The sequence below is a fragment of the Chrysemys picta genome, chromosome 1 (assembly GCF_011386835.1).
Source record: "Chrysemys picta bellii isolate R12L10 chromosome 1, ASM1138683v2, whole genome shotgun sequence".
Taxonomy (NCBI): Eukaryota; Metazoa; Chordata; order Testudines; family Emydidae; genus Chrysemys; species Chrysemys picta.
The window spans coordinates 120,799,138-120,820,811 of NC_088791.1; the positions used below are offsets into that span (position 1 = coordinate 120,799,138).

Below are 21,674 nucleotides of genomic sequence, written 5' to 3' on the forward strand. Positions count from 1 at the left end.
GAAAGACTCCAGTGAGGTATATTCATTCCAAATAGAATTGTATCAATTCACGCTGGTGGAAATCTCATCCATGAAGGAGATGATAGAGACATAAAGGTAGAAACCATTGATGGAAAGAATACCTTCCAATTGATGGCTAGAATGGTATTCCAAGAACAGTCTGCAGTTAGTCCAGCTTCACAAGAAATATTACTGAAGCATGGGAAAGAAATGTCACTTACTCTCCCTGGGCAATCAGTGTCTTATCCAGTTTGCAGCGTTTGAAAAACCTAGTCCATGTCCAGAACTGACTTGTCATGAAAAAGTACTTGAGAAAATAAACTCTTGTCACCTACAAATGAACACTATCAGAGATCTCCGCTGGTGTCTTTTAAGACTACTGCCTTGTGATATCCTACCAATATCAAATGAGGTTGATATTGTTCACACTTCTGGACTAGTTTCAACCAGAAGCTTGCAACAAAGAGCACCTACCCAGCAGTTGCATATGTACCTACTGTGGATGCCAAACCAGCTGCCCTGGCCACAGTCTATACTACAGTGCTGAAATGTAAGGGAATGTCAGCAGCTCTATGCTGTTGTTCAGCAGGTGAAATTGATCTCTGCAATGAACTTGGTACCAATGTGATTCACCTGGGTGGTTTTCACATCCTGTGCTGTTTTATTGCATGTAGTGGGATTTTTTTGGGAGAAGCAGGATTACTAGAACTTCTTGTTGATTCGGAGGCTTGTACTGCAGATCAAATGCTTGTTGGTAAGCAACGCAACCGTGCTCTGATGTGCCTGATCTTCAGTATTTGAGGCTCTGAGTGCTCTGAAATGTTATTCATTTGTTAAATGGGGTGAACCAGGTGGAGGTATTCATGTAGTTCTAGCATTTGTCAGGCAACTTTTGTCTAACACACAAAAGTGTTTGTCTGAAGACACTAAGTCCTTACAACATGTTATTAAAGAGACTGATGATACTGTAACTCAGCATATACTAACAATATTGGAGGAATTTCAGCCATGGGTGCATCCCCAGTTTCCTACATTCGAGCTCTGGGATCAGTTTCTCTCATTTTCCGGAAACTTCATACACACAGATATTGAGGAATTTGGCCCTTAATGTAAGTAAAAATTGTCTTTATTTTACAACATATCGAAGCTATTTTAAAATACACTGACAACTGTGTAGCAGCAAAATCGTTTGCCTTGATAAAAGTGCTTTGCATCTAAAGATCAAACACAATTGTACGAAACACTTAGAGAAGTTAGAGAGTGTGGCTGCCTCTTAGAGGCCGTCCTTAATTCAGGTTTCCCAATGCCACTAGCTTAATGTGTTGTATCATCCAAAAATATCTGTATAGTTGCTCCGATGTCAGTGGCACAGCACAAGAGACTGGCAATCCGGCCCCTGTTTCTAGGATAGTGGTTTGAATCCAGCAGACCTCATCGCTGACCACAAAACACTATCATCTAGTTCCCCTACAGTGGCATATGTGAGATGGAGATGGTGGATTCAGTCTAATTCCTAGTGGCTGGCAGTTTGAGGGAGGTAAATAACTAACAGAGTCTCAGGTTGCTGGTGAAAGTCCATGCACAACTGGTATGCTTTGGCTAGTTAGTGTAGCTTGTCTTCAAACTGAGTGATCTGTGGGGTTAAAAAAGGAGTGTGCCCCCCCCCCCCCCGTCGTATCAAACAGGCTAGCATTAGAAAGGGGCAAAAATGTGGCGGGTGGGGGGGGAGAGGAATGACCAGGCTAATCCACATGAACTCCAGTCTCTCAGTTTTTCCTATATTTTGTCATTCTTCACAGCTAGCTCTAACCCCGGAGCACAATATGCTGACAATTTAGCTGTATGCAGCTAGACAAGTCAGCCGCAAGGGCGTGCTGAAGAGCGAGCGGGATGGGAGGTGTGATGCTGGGCTTTCCCCACTTTGCAGTACTTTGGTGGCTGGAAGGACGGACGGTTTTCGGGCGAGATCCCTGTATAAGAATGGCCCCGGCTGACATTTTAAAAGGGTTTCGGGATGGAGGGTTTAATGGGGGAAAGTGATTTCCCAATATAAATAATGAGTAGAAACGGTCGCAGCAAAGGCTCTGCGCCATGAGGCTGATGTCTGTGTCCGGCTGGATCCCAGCTGCTTGCACATCTGGGTGCAGTATATAAGAAAAGGAGGGTGTGTGTGAGAGAGAGCGAGCCTGGATCCAGGATCCTGCCTGTGTTTCGTCATTTACTGCCGGGAGCGCGGGGAACGGGGCGGCGGGGGCATGTACCGGAGCCATGTCCCTATGTGCCAGTGAGATCCGGGGTTTAGCAGGGTGGTTGATTGGGGATGGGGCGGGAATCCTGTCCTGGGCATGGGGATAAGGCGGCGTGTGGCATCCCGCCAGGTTATTTAGGATGGGGGCGGGGTAGGCTTGGATGGGAATCGCCTGAGACTAGTGAGATCCTGGGTTTGTTTGGGTGTGCTGGGAAGTGGGGGTGGGGAGTTATGTACTGTGAATGCGTGTGGGGCCGGGGGGGGGGGGGATCCTGTCGAGGCGATTGAGGGTGGAAGCCCCCGGGGAACAGCGGTGTGGGGTGAAGGGAGGCTGCAGGGTGGACTGATGTTTGGGGGCGGGGGAAGGGTGGCGCGATCTCTGCGGGGCTCTCGGCTCGGCGCGCTGGGATTCCTCGGCGAGGCGAGTGGAGGAAGGAGGCTGCTTTGTGCGTGTGACTGATGCAGTGTCACAGCAGCTGGGGGGGTGGCGGGGTGGGCGGGACTTTGGGGGTAGGGGGATCATGTAAGTCTCCTGCCATTGCCCGGCTCAGCCTGATTCCCCCCCCCTTTTACTGAAGGCGAGCAAAAAAGCTAAACCCTGCTGCCAGCGCCAATCCAGGAGGCGCTGATCTGAACGGGTCAAAGGAGATATTTTCTTTTCCTGCGGGGGAAAAAAAAGCCCTGATTTCCGGTCACCCCGCTGTCGTGTCGCGTCCCTGCCCCCATCTCCCCGATTTCAGGGGTGCAGGAGAAGGTTGCTGACAGCTCCTGGAGCGAGGGGGGAGGGGCAGCTCTTTGTTCCCATCGGATTTGGGGAGCAGGAGGGAAGCCCGGGAACGGGCGGCAGAATGGAAATGTACAAGGACTTGCTGCAGTGACAGCTCCCCGGGTGCTGTGTGCCTGGCGGGGGGAAGGGGAGGGAGGGGGAGCAGAGGACCAAATGACTGGGAGGAAGCGAGACAGCAGCAGCAGCCGCCGCTACCGAGAGAGGAAGCGGCTGAGCCCTGCTGATCCCTGGCTTGAGCAGCGGGCAGCCGCTCCCCCGGCTAACTGGGCTGCGATGGCATCCGCCGCTGGCCTTCAGGATGGCCGCCGTCCCTAGAGCAGCGGGGCGGCCGACGGGGAGCCCCCGGGGGAGCCGGCTCACCATCGCGGCGGCGGCTCTGTGTCTGTTGCATGGGGGGCTTTGGCGCTCCGGCGGCCGCTCGCCGGGACTGATGAGTGACTGCAGCCCGGCCCGGAGGAAGATCTGCCGGGGGAGGAGGAGGAGGATGGCGGCGGCGGGGCCGGTGTGTAAATGTCCCCGGACCCGGTTGCCCGTCGGGGGGGCCAGTGCCTTGTGTGTCTTTGTCCTTTGCTGGCTCTACATCTTCCCCGTGTACCGGCTGCCCGACGAGAAGGAGGTCGTGCAGGGGGTGCTGCTGCAGCAGGGCAAGGCGTGGAGGAGCAACCAGACCGCAGTCACCGGCTTCAGGTACCCAGCCTCCCTGCCCCATGCCCAGGGGCAGCCCAAGGGCAGCCAGGGACAGGCGGAGCAGAGCGCAGTGGGCCCCGTGTACAGCCCCACCCCCCAAATAAATAAAGCCGAACTTTCTTTGTCACACTCAAATATTGATCTTTACCCCCCACCCCAAGAGTTCAGATACAAACTCGTAGCGGCTTTAACTAGTGGGGGGCTGGCCAGACCCTTCTGCTGTGAAAAGTGTTTTTGGGGGTAGTGGTTTGGTACCTTTGGGATCCTGTGTGGGCAGTGGGGGTGGGCTAAAGGACGAACCATGTTTCTTTCTTTTTTTTATGCAAATAAACCAACACCGAGGTCTCTCCCGGGAAAGCGCAACGGGCGCTCTCACTTCTCTGGCTGTTGCGGGCTTGGCTGTACCCCGGGATCATGCCACGCTGCAGTGATGCCTTTTGGTCCCTAACAAAGAAAAAGACCTTCATGCTCCCCTGGCTTTTGATTTTTCAAGGTGTGCCTGAGACACCCGAATGTGTTTCCAGGTGTTGGGAGGGGAGATCTGTAAGCATTGAGCAACTCCCCCAATTTTGAAATCAAAGCTGCAAGGAGACCCTTCCCGTGCACTTTATTATGCAAAACATGTGGAGAGTCTGCTGTTTTTTTTTTTTTTGTCCATGTCTGTGCATCTCCAGAGCCGGCTCATCAAAGTGTAAATTTCACCTTCTCCAGCTGCAACGGGAAAGGGGAATGCTGCAGTTAGGACTCATTGAAGGACCAGGCTCCTGCTACTCAGGGGATTTTCCAAGGAGTCTGGTTTGAAACTAGGTACAATGTAGGTCTGCGGTGCCTTGAAAAACACTCCCATCTATTGACTAATCATATGATCTTTGGGAATATATAGCCTGACGTCTTTCTTTTCTCCCTCTTCCACCCATCTCCTAGGGGTGCTGGAACAATTTGTATAGTGGGGGTGCTGGGAGCCATTTAACCAAACTGTAAACCCCGTATATGATAGAAACCCCTTCAAGCTAGAGGGTGCAGCAGCACCCCCAGCATCACTAGTTCCAGCACCTATGACCCCCATCATCTGGCTTTCTTCCTCTCCTCTTAGTAGCAAATGGAAGGTAAGAGGGAGTAGCAGTCGATTTCCCTCCAAAATGCCCTCTTTCTGTAGTGAGTGCCAGAACAAATCATGTTTGAATGTCAAGTAACTCTTTTTCAGAATACTGAATTGTGTTCTATGACATAATCCTTGCAGTGCTTAATTTGTGCTGAAAGAGATGCCTGGGCTCAACCAATTAGGTGCAGGGGTTTAAGCAATTTTTTTTTACTTTCATAACTGATGTGGCAAGCCCAGAGATGCTGGGGCTATGAACTGCCAAGCCCTGGCAACCCCTGGCACAAATTAAGCACTGCATCCTTGAATGATTTTTGGATGTAATTCGACTTTCTGAAATCTTATGCTGGAGCCAGTCTAGGATGCAATTACTTTAGGTTCTGTCTGCCGCAATAACAAAAACGTTACCAATCATTTAATTCCTTAAAATCAGATTCTGATCCTCTGAGGCTTTCAGGGACTATAACCAGTCTCGGGGGATTGGGGGGTACATGTTAATATCAGTTCACTGGCTAGGCATGACAGAAGCTCCTTCTTTAATGCAGAGCTAGCAATTACAGCCAAGCAGCTGCAGAGGACTTTGTCCTATTGAGGAGAGAATAAATTCGAAAATGCTTCAGTCTGCAACAAACAAGGCTGACCTTTCCAGATGCAGGTTCCTCTTCATCACCTCTATGCTACAGGCTCCCAGTTCCTTGTTTGGGTGACTATTTTTGGGGGGTGCCTGGATAGGTGATGTGGGAAATAATTTGCTATATGACTTTTCAGTTTTATAAACCAACAGCTGGTTTGACGACTGCACTGGTGCTACAACTTTCAAATTTAACCTTAATATTTAGCCATTTCCCTCAGACTGTTTACAAACACCAGCTTTTGGTGGCTCCTCCACTTACTCCATTTACTCTTGCATTTCCCCACAAACCCCTAAGCATACTGATTATCGCAAAGTTGTTTCTTTGAAAGGAAGAAACTCGCCAAATAAAAGAAGTTGTTGCTTCTGGAGACAGGAAGCTAACAGGGACGTTTGTATTGGAAATTATAAATAGAAAATATACCAAAATAATCAAGTGATTGTGCCACAGAAAATTAAACTTTACATTTTTCCTGTGTGCGTTTGCTCTTGTTAATTGTGGTGGCAGGATATCATGTTAAACCCATGACAGGTAATTTTGTCTATATTGTGAAAGTATTAACTAAAATAAGGAGGCCTTTGTTTTACATGGAAACTCAAGAATCATTCAGTTTTATATTTAGGGGAAGGTGTGCTTAGAGCTCCTCATTTCAATTCTTACTGGAAACCAACTGAGGTTTTGAATAAAAGACTCCTTTCCTCTTGACTGGAGGTAGCAGGATGTGAGGCAGATTGAGTAGTTAACTGATGCCACAGATGTCTTCTGGGACTATCTGGGAATTGAACCTAGACCTCTTAAGTCATTGTCCAAAACCTTAGCCACAAAACTATCCTCTGTGCGCCATGTTCCGAAAGCACTTGATGCATGATCTAGCTCTTTCCTCAACACAACCCCCTCCTTGTGCAAATAATCTGTACTCCATGCACACTAGTGGAACTACTCCCATCAGGACTACTTGCCTGTATGAGGTTTTGCAGAATCAGTTCCAAAGTGAGAATTTACCACTTATAAATACAGAAGTGTCACTCTTGTGGGGCTCAGTATTTTAGCTCCCTATCTTTGTTGTCCCATAGGCTTTCAATGTGGCTACATGCATAAGTAAGGACTGCTCATGCCAGTAGTAATAGTTGCAGGGTCAGGCCTTTGATCTGGTACATTGAGATGACTACATATTTTAGGCACATATTTTAGGCTTTATTCTGCAAGCCTCACCTAGGTGAGTAATCTTTACATGCACATCAGCAGTAATACCCTTCATTACTAAGGTATAATTTTAGTTTACTGAGATTGGGTCTGATCCAGCTTTCCTTATTTAGATACACCTTCTTTTGAAGTCAACTGGAGTTTGATCTCATTAAGAAGAGCCTACCATTGCCATCATTCTTGCAGTTTAAAGATGTTAGTGACTGAGGGCTGGTCTACACTGGGGGCGGGATTGATCTAAGATTCGCAACTTCAGCTACGTGAATAGCATAGTTGAAGTCGAAGTATCTTAGATCGATTTACCTTGGGTCCTCATGGCGCGGGATCGACGGCCACGGCTCCCCCGTCGACTCTGCTACCGCCGCTCGCTCTGGTAGGGTTCCAGAGTCGACGGGGAGCATGTGCGGGGATTGATATATCATGTCTTAACGAGATGCGATATATCGATCCCTGATAAATTGATCGCTACCCCCCGATACGGCGGGTAGTCTGGACATACCCTGAGAATAGCCAATGTGACTGCCATGGAACAATCTCTGTTGATCTCTGACAAACCATGAGTAACTTTCAGTCAGTCGAGTGGAAAACTGTTTACTCTTGTACTTCTCAGATTATATGGCGGCAAAAATACTATTTATAGGTATGAGACAAAGTCATTACTCAGTCACTAATTAATAATGACTCGTCTTTTTCCTGTGGGGTTTAATGTTACATCCCACTTGTTTTGTGGCTTGTTCAGTTTTTTAAGGGCTCAGTCCTACAGTCCTTATTTAGGCAAAACTCCTACTAACTATGGTACTCCTCCGAACTGCTTCCTTTGTTATTACTTAGGTAAACAAAATAAAAGAATACGTTTTCCTTTCTCTTTTTTTGTAGGATTATTTCATTTAAAGTTATTGCAAATAATGAAAAGATCTATTCCCACATTTGATCTGCTCCTGAGGACAAAACTATTACTAATACTCAGCATCACTAAGCATCTAAAAATCCAAAGTGCTATGTATAGTTCTAGGCAGGGCTGGTAGCACCACCTACTGTTAAGGTTGCCAGACTTTCCGCTTCATTCAGTGCACAGGATGTAGCTATTTGGGGGAATGGGGTGTCAGGGTTGTGTAGTGAAGAAGGCTGTTGCCTATAGGAACCCTGTTTCATTTGTGGCAGAAGTTGGAAGGTTTGTAGTGAATGAGGCAGGAGACTGCAGAAAGAGAAAGATGCTCTGGAGAGCTGGAATTGTTTCCTGCCTCTTCACAATTCTTATGTGATGCTGGGCAAGTCACTTAAACCAGACTTTTCACATGTGGTTATTAATTGCATGTTCATCATTTTCTGGGTGGCTGACACCATACACCAGGGCCTGATTTGCAGAAGTGCTGAGCACACAGAGCTGCATCTGAAGTCAATCAGAGCGTTTCATTGAATGTATAAAGTACTGTATAAACTACTCTGAAAAATCAGGTCCTAGGCATGTCAGATTGGGCATCCAAAGTAGTGGAAACTTTTGACCTTAATCTTTCTTGCCTCAGTCCTGGTCTACACTAGGAATTTACTTTGGTATAACTTCATCTGTTAGGGGTGTGAAAAATACCGAACCCCTGGTATAAACAGCACTAGGTGGATGGAAGAATTCTTCAGCTGACAGCTTGGGGAGGTGGATTACCTACACCAGGGGTCTCAAACAAGTGGCCCGTGGGGTTATTTTCTGCGGCCTGCGAGCTCCTCACTCCCCCCCCCCCCCCCCCCGCGTTTACCTAGAGCGGCTCGGGCCCGACGTGCAGCGGGGGCAGGGAAGGCTCCCTGCCTGCCTGCCCTGAGCCCCATGCCGCACCTTGCACTCTGACCCCCTGCCCTGAACCTCCTGCTGCACCCCGCACAGCTCCCCTCCACTGCCCTGAGCCCCCTGCCACACCCCTCCTGCACCCTGACCCCCTGCCACACCCCTCACCCCAACTCCCTGCCCTGAGCCCCTGCCACACCCCTTTTGTACCCCCTGGGCGCAGGGAGCGGGTGGAGTTGGGGTGGGGATTTTGGGGAAGGGGTTGGAATGGGGGCAGGGGATGGGCGGGGCCTCATGGAAGGGGTGGAGTGGGGGCGGGGCCGAGGGCGGCGCGGGGGAGGTGTCAGTAATGCGGCCCTCGGGCCAATGTACTAGTTCTCATGTGGCCCTTGTCGTCATTTGAGTTTGAGACCCCTGACCTACACTGATGGGAGTGATTCTCCCACTGGTATAGGTAGTTCTACACTGTAGCATTGTAAATGTAGACATACTCAAAATTCCCTATTTTGCAGATGGGGAACAATACCTTCCCTTCCTCACCTCCCAGGCGAGTTAAGATAAATTCAGTATTTGTGAAGCACTCAGATACTACAGTGATGAGTGCCACAGGAGAGACCATGAGGAGATTAATAATTTTATCTTCAGAGCAGGGTTTGAATAGTGTGCAATCAATAAAGTCTGTGGACACACACTGAACGAGGATAAAACAAAATATAGAACAGCTGGTAATTCAGTTAGCACCATCCATACTGTGCAATGAATGAGGCAGGGGTCCTGGGGGAAAAATAGTAGATCATGTCATTAAAGACTATAACTTGCAGTAAATCTTTCTACATTCCATGTTTTTTATTAAATATAGTATTTAAAGCAACATTCTCTTTTTGGTGTGCAATACAAATGTTAACATCAAATCAGTGAAGATTCTCTTTAGCTTCATTTGCCAATATTTGTCCTTCAGGCTTGGTCTACACTATTAACTTATATTGGCATAACTACATCGCACAGGGGTGAGGAAATGCACACCCCTGAGTGACTCAGTTATACTGACCTAACTCCCAGTGTAGACAGTGCTATGTCGATGGAAGGGCTTCTCCCATCAACATAACTACTGGCTTTCCAGGAGGTGGATTACCTACACTGACAGGAGAAGCCCTCCTGTCAGCGTAGGTAGTGTCTTCATAGAATCACAGAATATTAGGGTTGGAAGAGACCTCAGGAGGTCATCTAGTCCAACCCCATGCTCAAAGCAGGACCAACCCCAATTAAATCATCCCAGCCCGGGTTTTGTCAAGGCTGACCTTAAAAATCTCTAAGGACGGAGATTCCACCACCTCCCTAGGTAATCCATTCCAGTGCTTCACCACCCTCCTAGTGAAATAGTTTTTCCTAATATCCAACCTAGACTTCCCCCACTGCAACTTGAGACCATTGCTCCTTGTTCTGTCATCTGCCACCACTGAGAACAGCCTAGCTCCATCCTCTTTGGAACCCCCCTTCAGGTAGTTGAAGGCTGCTATCAAATCCCCCCTCACTCTTCTTTTCTGCAGACTAAATAACTCCAGTTCCCTCAGCCTCTCCTCATAAGTCATGTGCTCCAGCCCCCTAATCATTTTCGTTGTCCTCCGCGGGATTCTCTCCAATTTGTCCACATTCCCTCCTGTAGTGGGGGGACCAAAACTGTATGCAATACTCCAGGTGTGGCCTCACCATTGCCGAATAGAGGGGAATAATCACTTCCCTCAGTCTGCTGGCAGTACTCCTACTAATGCAGCTCAATATTCCGTTGGCCTTCTTGGCAACGAGGTCACACTGCTGACTCATATCTAGCTTCTCGTCCACTGTAATCACCAGTCCTTTTCTGCAGAACTGATGCTTAGCCAGTCAGTCCACAGCCTGTAGCAATGCATGGATTCTTCTATCCTAAGTGCAGGATTCTGTACTTGTCCTTGTTGAACCTCATCAGATTTCTTTTGGCCCAATCCTCCAATTTGTCTAGGTCACTCTGGACCCTATCCCTACGCTCCAGCGTATCTACCTCTCCCCCCATTTTAGTGTCATGTGCGAACTTGCTGAGGGTGCAATTAATCCCATCATCCAGATCATTGATAAAGATGTTAAACAGAACCGGCCCCAGGACCGACTCCTGGGGCACTCCGCTTGATACCGTCTGCCAACTAGACATTGAGTCGTTCATCACTACCCGTTGAGCACGACAATCTAGCCAGCTTTCTATCCACCTTATAGTCGATTCATCCAATCCATACGTTTTTAACTTGCTGGCAAGAATACTGTGGGAGACCATATCAAAAGCTTTGCTAAAGTCAAGATTGAAGCACTACAGTGGCGCAGTCTTCCTTTTACCTCTGCAGCCCTCTGTCACAGAAAGCTGACATTGACAATGCGCTGGTGCCTCCTGACTCAATAAGCCAGATCTGCCCCTTTCACTGGGAAATGTTTGCCCCAACGGTGACAAGATCTGTGGATCAATCTCTTTAGCCACCTGCGGATCCAGGGGCGATAACTGTCTATCACCCTCAACCTATGAGGAATCGCCGACCAGAGCTGGCTCCAGGCATCAGTGGAGGAAGCATGTGCCTAGGGCTAGTTGCATAGTTATGCTAGTTGCATAACTGTTACTACTCTGAAGGTGTGTTTCAAGGTAAATGTGAGGTTAAACTGCAAGCACATTTGCTCATGTTGATTAGTTAAGTTTAACCAATTATTAAATTATTTTACAGAGCAACTAATTGTGCTTTTTTTGTGTGAGCTGAGTGGATAAAATGTATTTAAAAGTATTTACAGCTGGAAAATACTAGACTAGGACAGCACTGCTTCAGGGTCTGGTGACAATTTTCTAACTACATCAAAAATATTCATATTTTGCATTTTCAAAGGGCAAGATCCTGTTCATTTTACTCATCAAATGGGACTACTCGGCCAGGGATTATGAATGATCCTTTTGCCTCTAGAATTTATTCCGATACATTAAGGCTCAATCATGTGGGGAAGTTGTTTGTACTGCTGTAATCTGTGCTGTATTGGTTTCCCAAGCACTAAAAATACTTAATTTTAAATCTTTCTGTGTATCTATTTCTACCTCTCTGTGTGGTACATACAGATCCTAGGGTATAAAGACGATACTCAAGTTTTTACATAAGATGCATAAGCTAAAATAGTCAAATGTGGGTACATAAAGTTAAATTCATATTAAGGCACATCTGGAAATCATGACATTATTACTGAACTGCTGAACAACCTGCATCTCCCACGAAGTCAGTAGGAGCTGCAAGTGCTCAGCACCTCTGGAAATTAGGCCACTTTTACTGATGTGCCTAAATTTGGGGTTAGGTTCCTAACTTCAAGCACTCAAGTTTGAGAAATTTAGCCTAAGAACTCATATGCTGAAAATAGAGGCAAAACCTGCACAAACAGCTACACACAGAAAGATCTGAAATGTAAACAGGCCTGCCTTGGCCTCTAGATCAAGTTCGATTTCTGGTCTTCAGGTTTAATACTGAAAGACTTTTCTCTCATTTTTTAAAATTGACTAGATGTCAAGTTGTGTCTCTCTTTCACTGTGAATTTCCAGACTTTTAAATGCTTTGTTTTTTCTAAATGTGACCTTAACTCTGTTTCTGGCTTTTAATTGTTGTTTTAAAATAATCATTTTACAGCGCTTTTGTACGAATGATCGCTATTACAATTAGATCACAGAGGCCCCTGCTGAGATCAGGGCCCCATTGGGCTAGACTCTTTACGAATGTGTAATAAAAAATAATCCTTACCTCAAAGAGTTTACAGTATATAACCTCACAAGATGGAGAAAGTTTGGGAGGGGAAAAGGAGCCCTTAAGGTACTTAACTGTAATAAAGATTGTTGTTTGGGAATAAATATGGCAGGGGTTCTGAACTCCAAAATGACCTGTCCTATTAGCTTTGACCAGAAGTATATTTGGGATGAATAGTGGGATGAATAAGATGAAGGAGGGGAAATCTAAAGACTAACAAGGATGTTTAGAATGATTTTTCCCTAATGTCCCTTTCAGGAACAAAGATGTAAAGGGGATGTGAAATCAGATTCTTCTGTACAACATTCACTTTAAAGTGAGAACTCTGCTCTCCTGTAAGACAGGAGATAATAGACAGCAGAATTTCCACTACAGTTTTTCAAAGTAAAAACATAATCAGATTATATTGATTTTGCCCTCCACAGCACAGTGCACACCAGCCTAGAAGACTGCCTTCTGACCATTGTTTTTATAGATTTTTAAGCAGACTGCAGTGAATCCTCCAATCTTTTCTATACAGCTGCTCCAGGTTGCATAAAGCTTTACTTCCTTATTTGCTTCGAGAATCATTGCATCTCCTGTGTGGCTGCTTTAAATCTCTCCCACTTCCTCCTCTTCTCTGGCTTTGCTCATCCTTCATCTTCTTTAGGCCTCTCTTGTTTGCAGTATTGTTGTAGCCATGTTGGTACCAAGATATTAGACAGTCAAGGTCGGGGAGGAGAATATCTTTTATAGCAGTGGTTCTCAACCAGGGGTCCGAGGCACCCTGGGGGGCTGTGAGCAGGTTTCGGGGTGGCTTCCAAGCAGCGCTAGTGTTAGATTTGCTAGGGCCCAGGGGAGAAAGCTGAAGCCCTGCCACATGGGGTTGAAACCCAGGCCCTGAGCCCTGCCACCCAAGGCTGAAGCCGAAGCCTGAGCAATGTAGCTTTGCGGGGGCTCCTGTGACATGAGGGCCCCCAAGTAATTTGCCTGCTTGCTACCCCCTAATGCCAGCCCTGGATTTTTGTGACATTCCCTTCTGGTGTTATCCGGACCAATGATCTGCTAGGTCACTCCAATCCTTGACTCTGGGAGCCAGCCTTACCCTGCTCTGCTATGAGAACCCCCCTCCTGGGCTGCTCACGCACAGCCTCTAGAATGTAAGCTGCTCCTTGGATTGTGCAACCAAATGACACTAGCCAATATCTCCGGTCTGAGACACAAACCTAGGAACCTCCATCTTGCAGTGTCCTGTTATGCCCACTGGACACTGCAAGTTTATATGAGTTGGTCAATTTAACAAAGAAATGGATAGGTACCCAGCGTTTTATCCCAAGGGGAGCTTCTGACATGCTTCAAACCAAACACACTGCTTCAGGTAGAATAAACAAACAGATTTATTAACTACAAAGATAGATGTTAAGTGATTATAAGTCAAAGCATAACAAGTCAGATTTGGTAAAATGAAATAAAAGCAAAACGCATTCTAAGCTGATCTTAACACTTTCAGTGCCCTTACAAACTTAGATGCTTCTCACCACAGGCTGGCTGGTTGCTCTTCAGCCAGGCTTTCCCCTTTGATCAGCGCTTCAGTCGCTTGGTGCAGTGTCTGTAGATGTAGGTGGAGGAGAGAAGAAAAGCATGGCAAATGTCTCTCCCTTTTATCATGTTCTTTCTTCCCTCTTTGCTTTGCCACCCCTTCCCCCCATCAGGTCAGGTGAGCATTACCTCATCGCAGTCCCAAACTGACCAAAGGAAGGGGGCTAACTCACTTAAGAGTCCAACAGATCCTTTTGTTGTTGCCTAGGCCAGCGTCCTTTATTCCTGTGAGGCTGGGCTCGGTTTGTCCCATACATGCTTTGATGAGGTGTGAACTGCCCCTCTTGGCTCTTGGGGAGTTTTTGCCTGGGGTTACTTTAAGCCATGAGGATACATTTTCAGCCTCATAACTATATACATGAAATTATAACCTATAACATTACATAACATTATGTAACAACAATGCTCAGTGCATCATGAGCCTTCTGAAGACACCCAACATGACAAACTTTGCATTGGATACCACACCGTCATTTTAGAAGGATAAACATGGGGGTGTTCCCCCGAGGTACAGTATGTCACCTTTTTATATGCAGAAAACCCGTTATTGTGGCACAGGTGGGCTGTGGAGTTTTTATAGCATGGTGGGGCGCGGCTCGGCTCAGAAAGTAAAAGGTTGAGAACCCCTGTTTTATAGGACCAACTTCTGTTGGTGAGACACAGACTTTTGAGCTTACAGAAAGCTCTTCTTGCCAGACCTGAAGAAGAGCTCTGTGTAGCTCGATAGCTTGCCTCTCTCACCAACAGAAGTTGGTCCAATAAAAGATATCCCCTTCACCCACCTTGTCTCTTTAGGCCTCTCTTAGCTTTCTGGCTGCCCTTGAACTCTAGTGGTGGTTCCTTTATATTCACTGGGCACATATTTTCCACTTCAAAACACACATTCCTAGCTCAAATTGTCATATAAAGTAGTGCTGTAGACAAGTTGTGGTAAGAATGTTTTACCTCTTTATCTCTCTCTTTCACAGAGTCACCAGTCACCTTCAAAGCCCTGCAGCTACTGCTGATTGCTCTGTGTATCTGTCACTGTCCATTCCTTAAATGTCAGATTGCCGTTTATCAGACTGTCAAGAAAACACACACACTATTGTTTTAGATAGCAGGTAGATAAAGTCTGTACTTATCAGGACTTTGATAGTCCATGATGCACAGTGAGCTGTAATTTAAAAGGTGTGTAACTTCTCACTTGCACATATTTAAAGGAATGCTAGGAAAGCAGATCAGGTGCTTCCCTCATTTTCCTGAAAGAAGTCTCTCTTGCCTATTTTTGCCATGCCTAGCATGCCCATCATTGTAGTAATTGAGGAACTGCGCTCTAGATTAATAAAAACAAACCATAAAATCCTTTTTATCAGTACAGATATCTTAGGAAAAAATTGAGTGGTGCCTTGGCCCAATTTCAACTCTAGTAATTGCATTCAGTCTGATTAAATGTGTCCTGAAGTTTCAGTTAGAATTTATATTCTGCTGCATTCCCAGTCCTAAATTGTTACATAACTTCACTGTGTGCTCTGTGGATTACACCCCTGAACTAGGTGATGGAGTAAACTTTGTATATCCTTAACCTCACTCACAGAAGTACCTCAAGATTTGAGACTGGAAAGTGTTGAAGCAGGTGTTTAAAATTGAGCGTGTGCTTTACGTATTTTCCTGAGATGGGTGATTTCCTGAACCAGGGACTAAAGATTAAAGTTTATTTCCTATTCAATGTTTTTAACATGGGAACAGCTGCTGGTCAGGCTAGGTGATGCTAGAAGTCCATCCGAGAAAGAGGAGGTCGCTTCTGAATGAATGTTTGCTTGCTAAGCATTCCTATATTATGATCCTAAGCTGCCTTTCAGGCCAGGAACTGGCGGGGGGAGGTTAGTCAGATCAGGAGGCAGAGAAGTACTGGCAAGCAGCTATGGCAAGGATAAGAAGGGGGCCATTAGCCTTGAGAGCTGGGTGGAGATTATGAAGTTCAACTTTTGGGAGAAGTAGTGGTGGCTTCTTTCAACGCCTGTGAGTGGGTGGATTCTATTTTGTGTGGAGGGAGAGAAAGTGGAACTGGGGGCTTGGTTTGGCCCACTGTAAACACCATCCATAAAATTTGAAGAGGGGGCCAGATTCTCTCTGTGAATTTTAGCCCCCTCCCCCCAAATCCACCAGGAGTGGAGATACAGTGGCAATTAAAGCCCACAAGCCCTGCTCCTTGGCGTGAGGGCTGGAGCTGGTTGGTAAAGACTCAAAAGTAGGTGGGGACGGGCCTATGAAGGGCAGGAAAGGGCAGGTCAAGTAAGCTGGGAGATGTCAGCACCTTCCCCAGATGGTGGAGCTCCAGCCAGATTGTAGAGCTGCTCACTTCTAGCAGTGCAACAATCCAGCCATCTGCTTTCTCCTGTTGCCTGTTCCACTTCTGGCGCAGCTGCCCCCCTTCAGCTCATAGGTGCATGAAAAGTATCCCATGAAACTATAATTTGTCATATGTGTAAATCATCACAACATATATGTTGTGTACATAATATGTCCTCATAAGAAGTCTTTATTATCATGAAAAGGTGTGATGGCTACTTTATAACCAGCAAATTGGAGGATATTTTAATGAAGATATTACAGTATAATACTGTGAATGTGTGTATGTGCATGATAAACCATCTCAGTTTTACTCTTAAGAAATTTAGGTTTCAATATCCCAAACTCTTGATAACATGCATAAGTTGCTCCTAAGTGGTTTACTCATCCAAAAACTGAGTTCTGGTAAACCTGAAACTATTTATTAACTTGCCAAATAATTTTGGCCATTCCCCTCCCCTCCCCCCAGGAATTTGGCACCATTTACGACATGGTTGGAGGAGTCACTTAGGTATTTCACAAAAGTTGACCATTTAAAAAATTGTTAGGGTAGACTAGGGACCAGTGCCACATTTGGCTTTATAAATATAAGGTAATAGAATAATTTTAGTCTTATGTACATGGCCACATCGTGCAATTGATCTCCATGTTGAAAATCAGTGGGGAGTTCTATATAAAGCTAGATGATCATTAACAATGATCATTTATGCAGTGCCATAAATTTACATTCTGCTTGACAGGAAGTGAGACATGTTCCTCGTCCTGAAGAGCTTGCAGTTTAAGAAGATAGATAGCAACGTATGGCCCCAGTACACATATTAGCAGCTCTGAATGATAGAATTATTTTGCCCTTCATTTCTCAGATGGTTTTAGTACAGTTTTTATCATAGAGAAATACCTGGGCTGTCTGTTAATGGCTTGTTGTGCTCTCTAGAAGGATGATGCAAAGTGGTTGTGCTGTGGGTTTGCACAGGCTTTAATTCTTTTGGGTCAGAGATGCAATCCCATGCTCTGGACATCCCTAAGCTTCTGATTGCCAGGTGCTGGGACTGGATAACATGGAATGGATCATACAATTGACCTGCTCTGTTCATTTGCTCTGAAGCACCTGGCATTGGCCACTGTCAGAAGACAGGAAACTGGGCTAGATGGACCATTGGTCTGACTCAGTATGGCTGTTCTTATATTCTTAATGATCTATCCTTCCACTGCTGTCACAGCCCGGAGACCCTAGTTGCTCACTGGTAAATCTGTAACTGTCCTGTTTCTGCTGCTGCTTTTGGGGCATATTATCTGCTTAAATGGAGACATGTGCAGGTCTTTTATTTAAAGCACAGGACTATCAGTCGGGAATAGATTTCCTGTGTGGTTCTGTTACATACTTTGTGGCTCATTTCCCCCCATCTGTAAAATGGAGATGATAATATATATGGGAAATTTATTAATGTTTGTAAAGCACATTAAAATCCCTAGTGGAAAAATATTGACTCACCTTCCTCCCCAGAAATCAAATGCTATATAGTCCTATACAATATAGACTTTGCTGGGTTCAGTATTGAAATACAGCACCTAAATCCCATTTTCAAAAGGCTCTAAGTGACTTAAGTGCTTTGGAAAAATTTACCCGTCATCTTTAAACATACAGACTAACAGACATATTGGAGCATAAGCTTTCTTGGGTGAATACCCACTTCGTCAGATGCATGTACCCACGAAAGCTTATGCTCCAATATGTCTGCTAGTTTATAAGGTGCCACAGGACTCTTTGTCGCTTTTTACAGATCCAGACTAACACGGCTACCCCTCTGATACTTTAAACATACAGTTGTTCTGTGTGCCACCATCAACCTCTCTTGAGGTTCTGTGAAAGTGCAAAGATTTAGTGTGTTCTAGTTCGGTAAATACAAATGGGACCAACTTCTGATATCATACCAAAGTTTTGCCTTGGCATTTGATTAATCAGCTTACAGGATTTCCTAATTCCACTTTAAAATAATTTTTGGCTTCACTTATTAAACCAGTCACAGTCAGTGAAAGTATTTAGATGTGAACTTGCTTAAAATGTAGTCAGAGAGACTTATAAGGGTTTGTGTAAGTGCTTAGCTGTTTGTTTGTTGTTTTTTTGTGGGGTTTTTTTGCATCTGTAGAAAATTACACAGGCTGATCTGAATGTAAAATATCATATGCCAGTTTGATAGGTTTTTTTTATTGGGACAAACTTCTATTCTCATTTGTGGTGGTATAAATCCAGAGTTTTCCACTGAAATCAATGGAATTATCCTTGTTTTATGCCAGCACTGGGGTAATTGAGAGTGGAGTTGGGACCAGGGTCTGTATTGGTTAGGGCAGTCTGCTATGTAGCAGGACTAGAATTGTGCATCTGTTGCTGTTTCCTGTTTACAGGGGTTTGTGCAAACCTTTTCTCAGTTTTGGGTCACCTAGACTCAGAGACTTTGAATTTGAGGTTTGAATCAGCTGAAATATTCAGATCAAAATGGAGTTAAATCTGCCAAATTTTGATTGCTTCCAAACACCTCTGGGTTTCACGTGCATTCAGCTCAAGCCGTACCTCAGCCCATCTGAGCATTGAACTTGCCTAAGGCTCATTAGACCTTGGCAAACCTAGCCTTGAGGTTTGTGTTTGTCACCCAACCTCAAAACACAGGTTTCTTTTGGTTTGAGATTGCATTATTGTAGCAAGTCTGCGCTGTTCCTGGGTTTTGTTGCTGGCTCTTCTACAGACTTCATGTGACCTTTTGGCTTAACCCTTGTGGCTTAGTTTACACTAGAAAAATTAAACGAATGAAAGGCCTTAGAAAATTTGTAAAACACTTTGCTTCCACACATGAACCACCCCAATCTACAGATGGCTTACATGTGGTATAATAACTGGTTGAGAGAGACTATCTTTCTTCAAGTTTAATAAATGGCTAAAACTTGTTTCATTCTGAACTGTTTTATGCCATTTACCAAGGTAAATGAAAACAAATGTTTTAAAATAAAAATGTTCTATAAGTCCCACAATGCATCAGTGGCCTCGCGAATCCTCCCACAATGCTTTACTTCTGGGATCTAAGCCAGGAATTGTGAGCTAGCTATCCAGAAGGTATTAACAATTAAGGTTGCTTAACTGAATTTGCAATGAACCTGCCTAAAACTTTCCCAACCCTGTCATGTCTGCAACCTGCTACAGATTTAAAGAACAGTACTCGTTCGTGCTGATGGATAGCATCACACCGCATAAATGCAATGTATTGTCTGAATTTTTGGCATTCAAATAAATGCTTTTTAAAAATCATTTCCCTATTTGTGCCAAGTACATAATAAAATTTGGCAAATAATTCACAACAATTTTATTTGATTTTTGCTTCTGTTTGTGATCATTAATTCAGAAACTGATCACAAATTTCTCAAGTGTGTGTTTTGCTTGAAATTTTACTCATCTTTCTGAAAGTTAATCCTAGCATGGACTATTAGTTACGCTCTGTACCAAAATGGGAATGAATGAAATATCATATCATTGTCTAAATAGATGAGGAGTGGGAAAGGAGGCTCCCTAAATACTTTTCAGTATCTTTAAAAAAAAGTCTATTGACACCATTTTTTTTATTTCATTCAAAATGAAAACTTTTGGGCATTTTGGATTCCCCTCCCCCAAACCTTTTAATGGAGGAGGAAAAAAGGGGAACCAAAACTGAGAATGAACTCTTCTTTCCTCTTGAATTGTTTTTATGAAAAAATGAAGATTTTTGTGAAATTTCATAAATGAATATTTTTATTTCTTTCCCACGTTTAGAGAAAAATGCATCCCATTTTGAAGCGAGCCCAGCTGGGGGCTGTGTAAAAGAATGCTGGCAGGACTGGCTGGCAGCTAGACAGGGTCTATCTGGGTGAGTCAGATGGAAGGAGAAGCTTTTTGAGAAGGTTAAAATTACATTGTTATGACGTGGTGACTTTTCAACAAGAACTCTTTTTTTTTATTGCATCTATTTATGCCTATTAATTGTAATGATGAAACTGTGACTACTTTGTTGAAATGTCATAGCAGTTAAATGTCACTATTCATAATGTGTGCTCACTGACTGACAGCATTTGACTCCTACTTCTTAAATACTTACTTGAGAGGCCTCATTCAGGACTTGGGGACTCGTTACCCAGACACACAAGAAAAGAGAACTTACAATTATTATTACTATGAATTTATTTATTTGTAGCACCTCAGAGCTCCAGTCATGGACCGAGACTATAGCAGGGGTCGGCAACGTTTGGCACGTGGCTCGCCAGGGTAAGCACCTGGCGGGCCGGGCTAGTTTATTTACTTGCTGACATGGCAGGTTCGGCTGATCGCGGCTCCCACTGGCCGCAGTTAGCCATCCCGGGCCAATGGGGGTGGCGGAAAGCCGCGGCCAGCACATCCCTTGCCCGCGCCACTTCTCGCCGCCCCCATTGGCCCGGAACGGCAAACTGCAGTGAGTCGGGGCCGCGATCGGCCGAACCTGCTGCGTCAGCAGGTAAATAAAGTGGCCTGGCCTGCTAGAGTGTTTACCCTGGCGAGCCGCGTGCCAAACGTTGCCAACCCCTGCTCTATAGCAACTAGCCCAATGAACTCAGAACAAAAGGACAGTCTCTGCACCAAGGGACTTAACGGTGGAAGTATAGGACAAGAGACAACAGATGGCTATGGACAGATGGGGGAATACAAGGAAACAATATTAGTCAGCATGCTAAGCTGTGGTCTCTGCACACCAACAGCCTAACTGGTGTCAGTTTTTACAAAGGCATTATTTGTCTAAGTAGACCAGTGATAAAGGACAGTGGCCAGAAGCATACAATCAAATCTATGCAATTGGTGTAAGAATTTCTATATTTTGAAATTATAAATGGATAAGCTAACTGCCAACTATCCCTGTATGTCCCTCAACCTCCATCATTAATTGGGTAACTTCTCATAGATGCCATGGCAACGGTGAGTCTTGAGGAGAGGTTGTTTTGGCAGCTGCATTTTGTCTGGTCTTGAGATGAGTGATGTGGGTGCTTGAGAGGCTGGTGAGGGGGAGGTAACAATAGTAGTAGACCGGGGATGAAGAGGCCTGGAGGAAAGATTTGGGGATTTCAGGCAGAAAGAGAGGATGTGTTTTAGAAGTGTGAAGGAAGAAGCGGTGATGATGAAAAAGATGAGGTACTGGGAGGAAACAGTGTTCAGCAGCAACAAGGTTGAGAGACTGGCTGATTTGATGAATGGGAGAGTTGCTTCAGAGCTTGAAATCAAATGAGAGGCCGAAGGATTGAATGAAAAGAACAAGGTTGAGGATGGGACGTTGAAGAAAGGGAAAGCCAGGTCTCAAACTCAGAGAGGAAGACCATAAGGGAGGAGTCAAAATGGGGTCAGTAGGCAGCTACCTTGAGAGAGAGAAGTTGTTGCATGGAGTATTATTTGAAGAAGGTGAGTGTGGCAAAGAAGGGGCTGGAAGTAGCAGGAGCAGGAGGGGAGGAATCCAGATATACTGCAAGTATGAGGAGATGAAAGGATAGCTGCCTGGAAAATAG

The 21,674-nt window shown here is 45.2% G+C and overlaps 1 protein-coding gene across 1 annotated transcript in view; it reads left to right on the forward strand.

Moving 5' to 3' along the window:
- Positions 1-2,631: 2,631 nt before the first annotated feature.
- Positions 2,632-21,674, forward strand: part of ST8SIA1 (ST8 alpha-N-acetyl-neuraminide alpha-2,8-sialyltransferase 1) — a 152,518-nt gene continuing 133,475 nt past the window's right edge. The window contains exon 1 of the mRNA XM_008165713.4: positions 2,632-3,722. Coding sequence (XP_008163935.1) covers positions 3,334-3,722 — 389 coding nt within the window. The 5' untranslated portion in view covers positions 2,632-3,333. The remainder of the gene's footprint in view (positions 3,723-21,674) is intronic.